At 38.2% G+C, this 17,080-nt stretch overlaps 1 protein-coding gene across 1 annotated transcript in view; it reads right to left on the bottom strand.

Moving 5' to 3' along the window:
- The window catches only part of LOC149013689 (WD-40 repeat family protein / beige-like protein), a 52,903-nt gene that overhangs the window by 23,463 nt on the left and 12,360 nt on the right, over positions 1 to 17,080 (bottom strand). The window contains exons 9-17 of the mRNA XM_089158626.1: positions 13,910 to 13,991; positions 12,687 to 13,016; positions 11,095 to 11,717; positions 10,296 to 10,380; positions 9,614 to 9,808; positions 8,669 to 9,214; positions 8,443 to 8,586; positions 7,865 to 8,341; positions 4,832 to 4,980 (exon numbers count right to left, since the gene is read on the bottom strand). Coding sequence (XP_089014752.1) covers positions 4,832 to 4,980; positions 7,865 to 8,341; positions 8,443 to 8,586; positions 8,669 to 9,214; positions 9,614 to 9,808; positions 10,296 to 10,380; positions 11,095 to 11,717; positions 12,687 to 13,016; positions 13,910 to 13,991 — 2,631 coding nt within the window. The remainder of the gene's footprint in view (positions 1 to 4,831; positions 4,981 to 7,864; positions 8,342 to 8,442; positions 8,587 to 8,668; positions 9,215 to 9,613; positions 9,809 to 10,295; positions 10,381 to 11,094; positions 11,718 to 12,686; positions 13,017 to 13,909; positions 13,992 to 17,080) is intronic.

Consider the following 17,080-nt stretch of genomic DNA (forward strand, 5'->3'; position numbering starts at 1 on the left):
AGAAACAACTAATTTCTGCAATACAAAAACTTCACAATATTGTATTACTCATGAATTGTCATTCGAGATCATAACATAATGGTCTAATGACTTATCATGAAAGAGAGATGTTCCCGATTGACACAAGTGTTGGGAATCCCCACCCCCCAAACAAACAAACAAAAAATAAGGGTTATACTCTATCAGGCAAAGAGGAGAGATTTATAACCTAATAAACCACAATAAGCTAACAAATTCTGAGCTCAGCCAGAGAATTCAATAATTTGACTAGTCCCACACATCAAAGGGGGAAAAAGAGAATCAATCGGCACAAGTAAATACAGAGATGTTCTGCTTTCAAAATATCAACCCAGTTTTTCAATTTTTTTTTAATTTTTTTTTTTTTTTGGGGGGGGGGAGGTGGGGGGAAACGAGGTTGTTGGCCAGTAAAAATATTGCAAGAAGATCAAGGTTCGTCATCATTACCTCTAGTGGGGAAGACTGATGCTACACCTAAAAAAACTCAAATGATGGTTCATGTAACACCTGATGGCATCTTATGATAATTCCATTTGTATTTAGATGGAATCGAATATTTTACCACTATTCTTTGGCATTTTTTATAGGGTGTCACTATATTGTTTTAATGAGTTGTCATGCTGCTGGAGGAATGAACTGAAAGGAAATTAAGAAGAAACAAAGAATTTGAGAAGGTAAGAGATCCATAACTAAGTAACCATAATAATCTGTATGACTGTTAGACCGTATCTACATTGTGGGGGGGGGGAAGGATAAGTACCAACCAAGCTTTCAACCTGACAGAAACTGAAACTGGTCAAAACCTACTGTTTTTTAAGGAAAACTTGGCATGTGATGGGCCAGTTAAAACCTTCTCATAACTAGTGAAAAGTATCTAAACTGGGTTGGTTGAAATTGATTAAAATTGGTCAAAACTTCGTATTCTGATGCGAGTCAGATGCCAAAATGGCCAAATTCCCATTGAAATCAACTTAGGCTTGACAGATCGGGTGCTGGGGCCTTTTGTTCAGCAAGCTTATGTGGTCATGGGCCTATTCTATGGGCCCATAATCTTAGTGTTTAGGCTAAGTACGGAAATAGGTTTTTTTTTTTTTAAATTAGGTCAGGTCTATCAAAAGTAACATGCCTTAATTCAATAGACCTTATCAAGCCCTGATACATGTTCATTAAATAATCCTTATCGAGGGTGATACACATAAGTAAATAGTCCTTATTAAGTTAGTAGGTTAGTAATAAGAGTCCTATTTAAATTCAACTTATTAAGTTAGTAGGTTAGTAGGTTAGTAACAGAAGTCCTATTTAAATTCAAGTTGGTTTCTATTTTGAGTATGTTAGAATTTCAGCACCTGCAATCAGCCTAAGGACTGAAAGGAAATTCAGAAAGAAAAAGAAGAAAAGAAGAAGACAAAAGAAGAAGAAAAAGGAGAAGACAGAAGAGGGAGAGAGCTTGCATCTGTATGCTATGGCTCTCCCCTTGGTACTTTATTTACAATGTAAAATCAAGTTTTAGTTTAGGAAAGTTTCCTAAACTAAGTAACAACAAAAAGGAAAATTACATATCGCATAGAATCTCCCAAATCTACTAAAAATGACACTATCCTAGGGAGATTACTTGTCAAGCAAGCAATAAGAAAAATAGAAAGTTACCAAAATAGGAAGTAACATAAAATAGACAGTAAACAAAATAGAAACCTAAGGGTAAGGTGAAATAGAAAGTGATATTTTAACTAAGTGCAACCAGGAAAGTTAGTTAAAGGCTATAAATACAAGGCCTGTACATGTAACAGATTCATTTTCAAATACAGATTACCAAAGAGTGTTGTTACCTAGGAGCAAAGTGTTAAGACTGTTAGTAGAGCTTCTCATCAGGGGTAAGGGACGTCCATGTAATTGAGTAAGCAACCTTGGGGTATTCCATTTGAAGGATTCTCCTTCGGCGGTGTATGTAGCCTGCTTCCACTTCAATCCATTCTCATCTCACTCTCTTACTAGACTCATGTTACAGGTAAGTTACAAGTCAGCAGATTATTACAATCCCCTTCCACACATTTGCTTTTTTATTTGAACACCCCTGCCCCATTTGTCCCCTTCTTCATAAAGCGTAGAATCCAGATTTCCTAATCCCTCCATCAAAATTCTACCACATTGCAGATCCATTATCCCTCTACCTCCTTGGTCACTCAATCCCAATTGCAGCCTTTTCACCCTTCCAAAACCCTAGTTCCTTGCTTCCTAGATTCCCAAACCCTAACCCTAAAATTGTGTAACACTAAACCTAGATCCTTGGAATCCAAGCTCTAAAACTATAAAGTGCTAGTGCTAGATCCCCAAACCTTAACCCTGTATTTCTAGAACCAAGCTTCCCTTCTAGAACTCTAACACTTTAACCCTAACCAGTCCCTTTTACAGCCCACCCAAAAGCTCTAAACAACCCAAAATAGAGGCCATTTGGGGCTTAAAGTAACCCTAATCTCCGGATTGGAGAAGTTCAGGTCAGCAGTTTGTCAAACCAAGAAGTCAAAGATAGAGAATATTTGGAAAATCAGTTCAGATCTATAATTCAAAAAAGAAGGTTAGTTTGAGAGTCACAATTTCCAAGTCGAAATTCTATCATAGCCCTAAACAGAAGGTTGAATCAGTCAACCCTAGTTTATTCACTACTGATCATCTAAAAATCTTGGAAGAAGTGGCCCTCATTCACCCAAGGCTGCATCAAAGTGGTATCAGAGCCATGGATGGATGAGTCAGCAATAACCAGAGCTTTAAAGAACATGCAAAAGACCCTAGCAGATGTTTCACACAGGTACAAGATCTAATACCTATGCTTGTTCAGATACAGCAACCTCGCAGGATGAAAAATTGCCTCCTTTTCCACCAGCACGGGTAAATTCTCAAATAGTCATTCCCCCTCGTGGAGAGACTAGTGAAACCACATGTATAGGGAAGATCTTGACAAAGCCGCCTTCACTGGAATTCTAATGGGTGGTTACAAAGAAGAAAGGGAAAGGAATGGTCACACGACTCGCACCAATCTAGGTATGAGAATCCTATGTATGACAAGTATGAAGGTGAAGAAAGGCCAAATACCACTCAAACCCACATTCACATCCACACTTCCTCCACGAAATACTAATCCTACTAGGACAGACTACAAGGGAAAGGGACACATTAACAGCAGCAGCCAGATGAGTGTTTCTAGTACCATGAGAGAGAACACTATGCCAGAGACTGTCCTCAAAAGAAAGGAATTGTTATCCTTTGATGCCACCCACTAACACACTAAAGACGAAGCGATATATCCACCACTAAAAGCAGCCCAAGAAGACTTTTTTGATGAAGAAGAATATGGACAATTACCATGACCTAAATGCAATGCCTAAGATCTTTACAGCAAAAAGAGTTGTTGACAAAGAGCTGCTGCCCAAGAAATTCGAAGTGACACCAGAAGTGATACTTGATCCAACCCCTACTGCCTACTCCATGGGATGCCCACCATGCCCTTGATCAATATGAGCATCTTCAAGGAATCAAAGTAGACAAGATCAAAACAAGCATGGCTAACATAGTGGAAGAGAAGGAAAACAAGGCAGGGTTGTACCACAGAACTCCACAAAAACATGATTAAGATAATCGTACCAATGAAGCTATGAATAAAGAAGATCCCAGGAGCATGGCTGCTGATTTTGAGCATGAGCATGTTGAATTTGTAATGCCATCATGGTTCTATGAAGAGAGAGCTCTTAGAGTTGAAGGCTCCATTCCTAGTGGTCCTACATTGTCTGAGTTTTTCCTAGGACGGTCCAAGCTGCTACACACATGTTACTTACCCCCAAATCACTACCAAATTCGAGGGTGATTTTTTTCAAGATGGGGAGAGCTAATGCAGCTCAGGCACCAAATTGGCAAATTTCCCTCTGAAATCAACTTAGGGTTGATCGATATGGACATTGGGCCTTTGTTCAGCAACTTTACATGGTTATGGCCATTATTCTATGGGCCCATATGTTTAGTGTTTAGGCCAAGTACGAAAATAGGTTTTTACTTTGTTTATTTAAATTATGTCAAGTCTATCAAGAGTAATGTGCCTTAACTAAATAGACTTTATCAGGCCCTGATACACCTTCATTAGATGATCCTTATCAAGGGCCTGATACACATAAGTGAACATTCCTCATTAGGTTAGTAAGTTAATAATAAAAATCTTATTTAAATTAAAGCTAGTTTCAATTTTAAGTCAACTAGGAAAGTTAGTTCAAGGCTATAAATCCAAGGCTTTCAAAATTTTCCCAAATCCCACTGGGGGTGCATACTTAATTATATCAATTTGATGCATTAAGAGAGATAGAGAGGAAGAAGAATTTGACGTTGTCATACTAAATTAATGAAGGATAACTTTGGAAAGTTTAAAAAGAAGAAGAAGAAGATAAAAATAAATAAATAAAAAAAGGAATGCCACCAATGCAATAACTCTCTCCAAAAATGGAGAGAACTGAAAAATATCCCTGATGATGGATTTTCTCTGACAGAAGCATAACCAAAACTAACCACCAGATTATTCAATTTTTCAATCATCAATAACTAACCAGCTCAAGAAGTTTTACCAGTTGACAAAAAGATGTTTACATCTCCATATACCCAAATTAAAAGATAAATGCAGCTCAAATGGTTTCGATGCTGTAACATATAATAACTTTGTTCTGAAAATGAGCCAACACGATAAAAATACTACTGAATGCAAACACAGTTAGTTACTCAGCACCCCATATTTATGAAAAGTAGAAACAATAAACCAATGCAACAATAGGCTCCTCACCTTCTGCTGAAAATTTGATGAAGAGAAGACATCAGCCAGCTCCAATCCTTTTCATGATACTTTCTCTTAGAACTAGGTCCCAACCCATCGTCCATAATACTATCATCAACATGATCATCCACTATGAAATTTATCCTTTTTGTTGTTACCTGAAAGAGAGGCACTAATCCATAAGCTTACGAACCATTTTCATAATATTAATATCGTAGCTGAAATCAGAAAAGGTTTGATTAGCTCAATGAAACTATAAATCTCAATGTTTGAAATTGAACCTCATTTATATTCTATGTGAAATAATAGCAAAACATAAAAGTTGACAACTCTCTTTAGTTTCTCTTCTCCAATATATACATCAGTGAATAATGGGGTCACAACATAAGCATTCACAAATATTATTACATGAACGCACATTACAAGCAAGGAGGAAAAAGAATGACATTACTCTATTCTCTAGGTAACAAGGCCAGTCTACATTGTTGAATCTGGGTCTGGTCATGTTAGACACTACATCTGTAATACCTCTTAATGTTGTTAAGATTGTCCAATTGGGTCAACTGGGCCCTCAAGACTTTATTGGCCCATGGTTGGGTTCTATACACCTTTGGCTTCTTATTTTTTTTGACTTAGTGGAGATCATGTCTGGTTGGCTGAAACCAAGATTTGAACCTTGGTGTAGCGTGTACTTTGAACCTTGGATTTAGGCCAAAAGAGCTATAGCTCTAATACCATGCTGTTTCTTAAGAGCAGACTTCTCAAAATGTCATGCATTACTCACAGCAGACTAGGGGAATTTATAGGGTTACATTTGAGGGGAATATAAACAGAACTGAACTAGATAAAAAGATTGTTGAATGCAACATAGTTAGAAAAGAAAAAGGAGAGGGAATTATCCCTCTTGAGGACTTGCACTAGCCGTAGCTAGCGCAATCCCGAGAAGGGTTTTTCCTTCCTAAATTACCACTAACAACTCTAAGATCGAACTTAGTTAGAATGGGGTTTGGTATACTTGGGTGATCAAGATTATGGACTCACTCATTGGATGAGAATGAAACTAGGATCAAACCTAGGTGTAGGTGAACAAACAATGATACCCAAAATTTGGGAAGGAAACACTAGGTGGATGTGTGGAGATCTGATTTCTTGGTTATGGATTCTTGGATTCAATCTCAAGAGGGACTGCCATCCTGGGTGTTCTTAGTGGATGAATGGGCTTCAAACTGGATTGAGTGTAGGGGTTATGTTATGTTATGTAACAGCAGCTCAAACTAGGACAGATGACAGAATCTAATGGATAGATTTGAAGGAATTAATGTTGTGGGTTTCAGGGAAAAGGCTACTCGACGGAGGTTCTTGAAAGTACAGAAATTAATGGGAAAGAAAGGGGATGGAGGTTTGATATCCATATCAAGAACAGCTTTTCAAGCAACTTGTGGGGTAGCTCTGATGTAGACTGATTCCACAGTCCATTCAGAGTATTGAAGTTTAAACATCAACACTATTAAACAAGCTAAATGGACCAAAAAAATCAAGGACTCTCCATCCCCTTGGACTTGAAACACCAAGGAACCAGTAAACAGCAAGAGGACTCTCATACGGAGAAGACAACAGCAGCCATTTGCAACAAAAATATTCGATATCTCAAGTCTCACACTTCTATTCATCCACAATGGGGTACATAAAGAGGCTTAACAGCCTGGATTACAGAGTCCTAAAGTAAAAGGAAAACTATCTTCCTATTAAAAGAAAAAGGAAAGAAAACTAATTTAAACCAAACATTACACCACTCCCATCCATATATGAGGGAGTAGATTTTTTTAATCTTTGTTTTCACCTATTTTCTATCTTCTACCTACTTCTTTCACTATTTTCTCTCCTTTCACTTCCACATGCAAAACTGATTATATGATGAGATTTTGAAACATGAGTTTTAGAAAATGATGTAAGATGTTTTACAGTATATCTATCTCAGTTGGGCAATTTTAGCCATGGGAACACCTCTTTCTAGTGTGATACAGATGGCCCAATGATAATAGTCCAGGAACTTTTGGAAATCAACATGCAAAATCAAATGACTACCTGGTGGGCGACCACATATTAGCCCAAAAGATTTAACCCTAAGGGCACACTTGTATTTCCATTTACAAAAGGTACTTCAAGGTAATTATGAGAGAGAGAGAGAGAGAGAAAGACATAAAGAAAGAACCATGGAATTTTATCTGTAGCATACTCGATGTTCTTGTAAAATTGTTCATGATAGCATCCGTAATTTAAGTAAGATTTAAGTGTAATCCAATGGTAAAATTGGCGTGATATAGCCATACAGTCACTGTCCATGAGGGCTGGCAGGGGAGTTACGAGAAAGATGCCAATGTTCTTACTGTCACACACATTTTAACTAGCAATCTCATCAAATGTGAGGAAAACCAATAGAAGGAAAATCTGATCTCCCACAAGAATAGAGCAATACTGCATAACCAAAACCCTGAGAAACACAACTGGCATATATAGTGCACAAGGCTCCAACCACTCTGGGGTCTGCAAAGAGTGCAGCTCAACCCTGACACCTGGTCTCAGTAGAGCAACCTTACCGCTGCACCATCGAAGAAATAACAATGGAAAAGAAAAAAAGTAGAAGGTAAAACTGAAAAGAAAAGAGCAGGCCAAACTAAAAACATCAACCCTGGTGGCTTATCCTGGCACTAGAAGAGGATCTCTCTCCCACCAACCCAACTTCTTGAATTATGACCGAACCTTTAAGAAATTATTTATCTCTTGTTCTCAACAATTATTATTAACCATTTACAAAACTACAATCTATACCAGATTTTTCAATTCTTCCTATTTTTACGCTTACATTAGACAAGTTATAACAGAAATGCATTTAATAATGTACAGAAGAAATTTGATATGTCACTTTTTCAGATTTGCTGGAATCAGTGTCAGCAAATTTAAATCACAGACTGGGATCAAGGTACATAAAGATATGCATATCCAAACAAGGAATTCTCGTCTCAAAAAGAGCATGAAACTTACTTGGAAGGTTCCTCTTATCACTCTCAACATTCGTACCATCAACGAAGGAAGTTCAAGAATAATTCTTTCGTCAAGTTCACTAGGGACATACCCAGGTGCCACATCTGACGTATTTTGCACCAAATCTCGGTCACTTGCAATTTGAGCATCACCAGATTCCATTGCAATCTGCACAGACTGCTCAGATATGGAAGACAACTTCTGCTGATTGTCACCATCATGTTCCCTACCATGTGTTCGATCCTCCAAATTGTCAGTGTCTATGTGCTCATCGTCCTCATTTACCTCCATTGAAATTGCCTCTGCCACTAACATAGAAGTAGCAGCAGGAGATATTGCACTATTTTGGTCATGTTTCAGTTGGAGATTATCTTCATAATTAGCAGCTGCACCCAAATGATCAGACCCCATGTAGTTCCTTCTCAAACATATTCTCATCCTTGAAGAGCTTTCCATGAAGTCTAATTTCCAGAATTCCTGAGAAAATTTAACCCAACAAAGAGAACATGTCACTTACACCTCCAACAATTAACGATATACAAAACATGCTATTAAGAAATGAACGAAACCAAACATACACGCTCTGGATTACATAGATCATCTCTCAAAGGTCCAAAAAGACCATTCATCTCAATCAAGTAATGTATGAGTTTGCGCCAAGCACGGGCTCCAGTTGACATACGATGCCGGTCTATTACATCAACTTGGGCACGCCTGTCAATCTGTAGAAGAAACACATAAAAGTTCTTCTATTATGTTAATGAATGCGACATAATGGGACAGCATGCTTTAAAGTAACCATACCTCTGAACGCTGCATGGTTCTTGCCAAAGCAAAACTTGTAACAAGAACTGCAACATACTTATAGCACAGCGCATTCAGATCTTTCCCTGAAACTGATTTTGTATCTACTGTTTCTAAGCATTCCATCCAGGCAGTCCCCATGGCTTCAGAGTTATTCCACCTCTTCACACGTTCCATATCACTAGTACTCCTCCGTTGTGCAGATGTCGCCATTGCTACAGCACTCAAACCCCTTCCAGAACCAATTTTTGCATTCCTCTCAAGATCACGTGCAGCTGCCAAAGCAGCAGCCTTTGCAGCAGCCTTGTCCTTTGGGACAGCTGGTGTCTTGGTAGGTGTCTCTAAAGGTTTCTGAAAGCTTGAGAATGTGTAAAGTCTAGCTGTCTTACGCTCAAGCAATGATGTGTCACGCCTAAATGGTGTAGTGGTTACAGGTGTTACAGTTTCACCACCAGCAGCTCCAGCAGCAATCATTGCCAAAGCCATTGCAGCAGGAGGTGAAGCAAATGCAGCAGCCCAGCCTGGGGATATCATTGCCAGAGCAGCCTGAAACAAATTTTCTAAAATGTCTTAAAGAAATAAAGAATGCATCAAGAAAATTGTAACATAAATTATAATCAGATACATGCATAATATATGGGGCCTCCTGTTGATATTTTTTACACAATTTTCAATAGATAGATCGACTTTCTTCCATCATTAACCTTGAACAGCAGTGATTCTATCCTGGAATATTTTTTGGCGGTAGAACTCTTTATTTTTAAGCCTCGCACAGCAGCAGTTCTATCATGGATTTATTTTAAGTCAAAAAATTCCAATTGTTTCCTAGATAATTGCATCTTCATCATGCTTACATTGCAGCTTGCTGTCATTGTGGGACTCCACACTTAGCAACCAATCACAACCAAAAATAAAAGAAACATGAGATATGCCTGCTTAAATCACCTCAATAGGCAATGCATCAGCTGCTAAAGCACGATCATCAACAATAAGGGGATTGACACCATCAGGAGAAGTAAGCTCATGAATTCCAGCCAAAAGTGGGCGCCATCGCCTTAGAATGGCAACAAATGGTGGTAAAATAGCCTCCATGTACTGTTTACGTAGAGGTTTCTTGTCTTTGCTAACTGCATGCCACACCTGCACCATATTACTCAGTAAAAAACATTACTTTGAAAAACAATTTTCAAACAAGCAGGATAACTACAAGCATACAGAATCTATTTTGGATGGAACAAATATTATTTCTCTGTCCCACAAAGAACATACTTTTCCAGTTTGTTATGTTAGAAATTGTTTGTCCACTGAAAAAAAAATAGATTTTTCACAAGTTTAAACACTCTAAATGTTGCCAAACCAAATTTTCAATCAGAAACCAAAAGAGGAGGGATCTCTACACAGAGAATACACGGGAAATGTTGGAGTGAGTGGACCCAAATTACCACTCCTTAACCTTTGGAATTTTGTTTACAAAGAAGAGGATCATTATGGGATGGAATTAGTATATGCAAGGTTCAGCTGTTATAAAGAATCAATAAATCTACAAGCAAAAACCCAGGAGGGGACAAGGGGAAGAAGTCAGAAAATAGTTGAGAAAATAAATCAGACTAGCATAGTCAAAACTAACCTCAGAATAAAGAACACAAGATGCAACCAATACCCTCTGTCTCCGAGACTCAGAAATTGGCATATTTAGGATGGACGAAAGCACGCTGTACATCAAGAATCTAAATTAGTTACAATTTACATGTCATCCAAATAGACCAAAATATTGAATTGAATGCCAGTCAAGGAAAATATGCCACAGCCTCATTGAGACATCATGAAAAATAACAATCACATTATACTAGTTAGAAAATAGCATCAATCATATAAATTCCCTTTGCATGCCTTAAAAACCGATACATAACAAAATCCTTTTGTATAAGAATATTCACCCAAAAACAAATTAATAATAGTAAATCAATGTAAACTCGTTAAGTATCTAAAAGGCATGTAGCCACCTTGGACCCAAGAGAAAGGTTAAAGCCTGGAGGATGCCTACAGGAGAAAAGAAATGTCAACTAAGTATCGTAAGTAAATGGATCCCGGTTGTTCAATCATTTGATAACCAGAGTCATTCTTGCAAATGTCTCCCAGAATACAACTGCCAAATATTTTGTCAATTTTCTTTCTTTCTTTTATACCCAAGCAGGGTCTGGGAAGTTTTTTTTTTTTTTTTTTTTTTTTTGGCGGGGGGGTGGGAAATTTGGAAGTCAGCAGGGACTTTGTTAATGTTTCAATCACGATATCAGGGATTTATTTTTTTTGGGGGGGGGGGTGTGAATCATGAATTTTCACAGAGCAAATCCAATGGATAACTGTTTTAGCATGACAAATTTCCAAAACCTGAAGATTGAATTGAAAATCTGATCCTTCAGGATTACCTCCATAATAATGCCGATCTCGGTTTCCTTATTGGAAGACGGTTATTGTTATCTGATGGTGACACATTGCCTGCTTGCCAATTTAAACCTTCTGATATGTCATCCCTGATGCTCACATTTCTCATAAGCATACCATCATCCCCACTATCTTCTTCCCTCATTGAAACAAGTACCATCCGGAGCATGCATAGGAACGGCTGATCACTGTCCAACAACTGGTAAAGGGCTGTCATTCCTCCCATCCCAGTACCAGATCCTCCGCCAATACCAAGACCTCCACCAAGTCCAGATTCATCTAATAGCAATGCTTGGAGCATTGTAACCGATTTCTTCACAAGAGGAAGCTCAATCCAATTTCCATTAGCATCCTTTTCCAAGGCAGCATTCCAAGATTCAAAGCCACTCCCACCACCACAGAAGACCGTGGGTTTGGAGGATAGGCCAACCCCATACCACAAGCGGCTCCTATACTTCCAACCCTCTGCTAAATCCAAGGTGCAGCTTCCATATGACACAAAAGCACATCGAACAGATTCATACGGTTCTGCTGCTGCAGCAGCAGTGAGACGTTCCATCACTGCTGCAGAAATTTGACCCTTTGCATCAGCCATAGAAGCAAGAACCTGATTAAGCTCAAAGATTAGAACAGATAAATAGAAACGTGAATCTAAAATTAGAAAGAAAAAAAAATGAAAATCCTTTCTCAGGTGATAGCTTAAACTGGAAAGCAAAAACAAATTCAAGTCTTTTCCCACTCTTTTTTGGTTTGTGGGGTCGGGGGAAGGATCAAGTTTATACAAATAATGAAAATCAAATAAGAAATTCAGCAACTGTTCAAAAACTCTACACATCATAGCATAAAAGGCAGGCAGAAACATTTCCTCGGTAGGTGTGTCATGTGTTTACTCAACTATGAACATGAATAACCTAAATAACACGCAATACTGTAGGACAGAGTCTCTGACCACTTGCTTACGAATTTGTCTATTTCAAAAAAAGTAGCACAAATTAACAGATTAGTAAGCAAAGCACCACAGAAATTTCAATGGTTTTTTTATGCATGTTGACGAGTAAAGTTCAAAAATCTCGATAAAAAAAATTTGAACTCTAAAAAATTTCATAGACTTTGAGAGCAAAAACAAGATGAAAAATCTGCTTACATAATTATCCCAGTAAGATAAATAAAATCCCAAATATCCATTAGACCAAAATCCAGTTTGGACCTGTTTCCCAAATGGACTTGGGTCAGCCCATGGTTGTGCTGCATTGCCAACTTGTTGGAAAAGAGGGGGGAAAGCGAGTGCAATTGTTAGGGCTAGAAAGTAAAAAGTAAAACCGCAACATATATTCCTGACCACCGAAGCAAATCTGTGAAAATTTATTGTTCAGTAGTAATTGGAGTGTCCCTATAAATAATCTAGTCACAACCAAATCAACATGATGTTTATGGATTATTGTGAACATCAACAGCATTAATCAGCAGGTTAAGGAGATTCAAAACAGTCACATGAAGCCAATACCACAATAAAAGCCAAATAACATGGGAAGATCACTATACATCATAAAAAGTGTGCTTAGGATAGAGCACATACATCAAGAGAGAGTCCACCAGAATCAGTAGTTAAGGATTTTCGAGTGCCTTGGACTTCAGATGATTCTCCAGCTGTTCTGGCTAATGAAGTTGAGCGGCTACCAATGGTCGAAGCTGATGAACTAGGCGATCCAGGAGCATTAATAGAGCACGAAGAAACAAATAGCTGGCTTTGCAGCCGCAAATGATCTTCAACAAGCATAAGAATAACTATTGCATTCTCTGCCAAAGCCACAGAAAGATGAGTTGCAGTCTCTGCTTCTGCTTTAGCATCTTTTGGTGGCAAGCCTTCAGCAGCAACACCAGCAGCTGCTGCTGCAATCACTTGAGTCTGCCACAAAAGAAAAGCTGGATATAGTAATCAGAGCAAAAATATCCATTCCTACAATGCACACAAGGATATGCTACCCAGGTAACCCAACAACAACAGCATCCTTTGAAAGAAACTAACAGTAGAAACTCCGGAATGTTTAGATCCAAGCAATGAAAATTAATACATAGTTTTAGACTTTTAGTAATTAACATACTACTGTGGTGATAAATACATAACTCTCCAAAGCTTATCTATACTAAAAGGATTGCTAAACTGCCTAAACAGATCATGTATCAACATTCAACTTTACCTAAAAGCCCTTAGTCAACAGAACCTATTTGCCAATTTCAGTTCCGAACTGAGCTAGGGATTTAACTGCAGCTGTCCCATGAACTTATACTTAAGAAATATCAGATGTCTCATTTCTGTAGAAAAATAAAACTATGAATTTTTTGTATACAGACGCACCCAAGCATGTGAACCTCATATTTGTCAATAAATAGTGGCACCTAGATTTTAACTCCCTCTCTTCAAGAAATAAAACAAATACTACCTTCAAAGCATGATTCTGAGTCGCTCCCAAGACAGGCGTATTCTCACATGGGATGGAAAAAGCCTGACTCATGGGTAAAATCTATTCTTTGTTTTAAACCACTCTTTTATTTCTCTAGCAATGTTCACATTGAAATTTTTAAAGTTTATCTTGCTTTTCCCATAAACAACTAAAACTGACTTGAGAAAATTCAATATTAACATCAATAAAAGGAATCAAAATAGAAAACCAAAACATGAATTCACACATATTCCAACAAAATCAAAATATACTTTTGATAGACCAAAAAATTGAATTAATAATAACAATAAATTATACAAAAAAATAATAATAATAATAAATAAAGAAGCAGAAATACCTGGACCCGAAGTTCCCTAGCAGCAAAATCCAACAAGCCACCCAAAAGTCTTCTCTTGAATAAGGGCAGTGATTCTTCACGTCTTTCATACATGAAAATTTTGAACAAACCAAGTAAGAGAACCAATCATAATGCTTAGAACTATGCAATAGGTAATACAGGAAAAAAGTTAACTAAGAGAACCAAATTAAAGGAGTGGTTTAATGCAGTTTATTCCCAAAGAAGATACTTCACCAAATAAATTTCCCAGACATAAGGCATGTAAGCATGATATCGAGGAGAGTGAATGCTAAAATCAGATATTTTAGGTTGGGGAAAACCCCCATGAAATTGCAACCATGACAGAGAATATTGAATGCTACACAGCCTACTGGTGATATCAGAATATCAAATTTCAGATCTAACAAAACAACAGGAAACATGCAAAACACATAATATGAACTAATCAAACACAGTTTTGTACACAGAATTTTGACAACTTGAGAAAACTTAATTTTGAAAAAATTGCAAAAATCAATTTCACAGGATTGACCAAATCAAACTGAGCAAGCAGTCAATTGTACACAAAATGAATGGAACCCAACTCTGGTTCAAATTCTTCAACTCAACCAAAAGACTGGAGTGATGAGATGATTAAACCATCATCCAATGATGCATATCCATGGACATGCTTCTCAAAGAGGAAGCCCAAATAGAGCTACTAGGGCCTGCTACCCAGCACTAACACTCGTAGGGAAACGTTCACATACTAAGTGTTTTTTTATATATATATTTTGCCTGCCCAGCCTTTGGTTCATTCTGGTTCAATATGTTTTATCATAACCCTGGTCCATTTTAAGTTGTACAGACATGAACGCAACTTCAGCAGCCTTTTAAGTATAATTTAGAATTTTTGAAGTCCTCAATGATTAGGAGGCTCCTTTTAAGTTAATTCAAAGTGGTCAGTTACAGACGGTCCCGACATATCCACTGCTTCCATGCACGTGTGCTTGAGTGTGGTGACTCAATTCAGTGTTCTAATTAGTTAGGAGTTTTCTAAGTTGTTCGAGGTATTAGGAGTTTGTCAAGATTTGGTTACCCTTTTGTATTCAAAATTGCATACCTATTCCTATCGCATTTCAGCATTATAATCTTTATTTAGTTATGCATCATGGGTAAATAGATTAGACATATTTTATGTGATCCAGCCCTTGGCTTTTTTGTTTTCCTAGAGAATTGGTACATTCGGTGCTTCAAGTCCACAACTAACTTGAGAGTGGCGTTGAAATCCAGCCCTACAATCCTAGGTGGTTAAAGTCCAAGATCCAGTTTTAGGTTGTGGATCCAGCCTGCCATATACTGATGTAGCTTCAATTAGATGAGTGTCGCTTCTTCTAAGATCTTTAGATTGTGGATTCAGCCTACCAAATCCTGACGTAGTTTCAATTAAATGACGGCCACTTCTTCCAAGATCTTAAAGATAACCAACTCATATGGAGTGGATAGATTGATTTCAGGGAGAAAGCAATAGGTTAGGCAATATGGTTAAAAGTAATGCATTATTGAATGATGTCTATGGTATCGAGGATACTTAGCTCGTCCTATGGAAGATATGGGACAAATACCTTGAGATGGGAACTAGGGTCTATAGGTATTAGAATAGGTTGAAACCTGGAGGGAATGTAGATAAGGGTATAGGGAAATGACCCTCCATGTTTGGTGGGTTCTGGATGGCCAAAATGGAACACATGGGGTTTCTTGTTTTAGGGGTTTTCTTGAGCATGAAAATTCAAGTAATACTTATATATTGAATTTGGATGGTCAAAAAATTAGGGTCAAACTAAAACCTGAGGACAATAGGGTTGGAGGGATGATGTGCCTAAAGTGTGGGACAGATCTGACGGTTCAACTGATGTAGAATTGGCCATGAATTTTGGGGTGTCTTGGAAAGTCCAAAAATTCAAGAATTATAGAAAAAAGGTGATCTAGAAGGAGCTGAGGTATGGGCTGCATACCTGAATCGGGGCCTTGTAGATGCTTGGATTGAATGGAGATAGAGTTGCAAAAGTATATAGCAAGGGTCAGGAGGCCCAAATGAAGCCTGAAATTTGGGCCCAAACAGCCCCTTGAGCATGCAGCAACAAGGGCTGGCTGAATGCCCCTCATTGTATTTTTGGTCATTTTCCATGCCCCTCCTTTGGGTGTCCTTAGTCTAGTTAGACTCCTTACCCCTTGAGGAGTCTATATCTATTTTATTTTCTTTATTAGGTTAAGTCAAAGTCAGTATATTTTAGAGTCCTAGTTTTGTGGGTGCCCTAACAGGGATCTAGCTACCAAGATTCCTTCTAGATAATGTTCATTCTATTTTGTAAATTTGTGTGGTCCTAGTTAGTTGGCAAGTAATTAGAGTTTTACTAATAATCTCAACATTCCTTCTTATGGTTAATTCATATTAGATTGTTAAGTCCATGTCCAAGTGTCGTTTATGTAAGGCTGTATAAAGCCACTTCATTGTGAAATCAGTTGAAGACTAATGAATTGAAGCTTGGAGTCACAGAGTTCACCACACGGCCTGGGCAGAGAGTTCTTGGATTTTCCAGCATTGTTCCTTCTCCAACTCACATACAACAACAGAATCCCTTCCCTCCCAAGTACAGCCCCTCCCCACCCCTTCCATACCCTGCGATCAATCAAGAACCCCTTCCCTCCACTCGCAAGCCTCTCCATTCCTCACCCTAGCCATCGCAGCTTCCCCCCCACCCACCCACCCACCCTATGGCAGCATCCCCCACCCCCCCTTCTTCTCTTTCTTGGGGCAGACCTTCCCTTCCCCCTTTTTCTTTTATTTTTTTGTTTTTCCTTTCTTGAACCCTGTGGCAGATCTGAAACTGAAGAAAAGAGAAAAGAAAGAAAAAAGAATCAAGGATCTTGAAGAATTCCAAGATCCAAATCAAGAACCTTTTTCATTTTGCCGCTATATTCCCCTACCCCCTTCTCTCCCTAACTGCAAGCTTTCACCCCTCCCTTCCCTAGCCCTAGACTTTCCAAACCTTTCCCACCCCATCCCTAAATTGTTAAATCCCTAGTTCACCCCATCCATCTGATCAGTCTTTTATTTTCCTATCCCATTTTAGTTGGTGAAAACCTAATATCTCACAAACTCTACCCATATTCATCCCATTCCTTTTCCTA

This window comes from Hakea prostrata, chromosome 6 (assembly GCF_041222555.1).
Source record: "Hakea prostrata isolate BN-2017 chromosome 6, UWA_Hpros_2, whole genome shotgun sequence".
NCBI lineage: Eukaryota > Viridiplantae > Streptophyta > Magnoliopsida > Proteales > Proteaceae > Hakea > Hakea prostrata.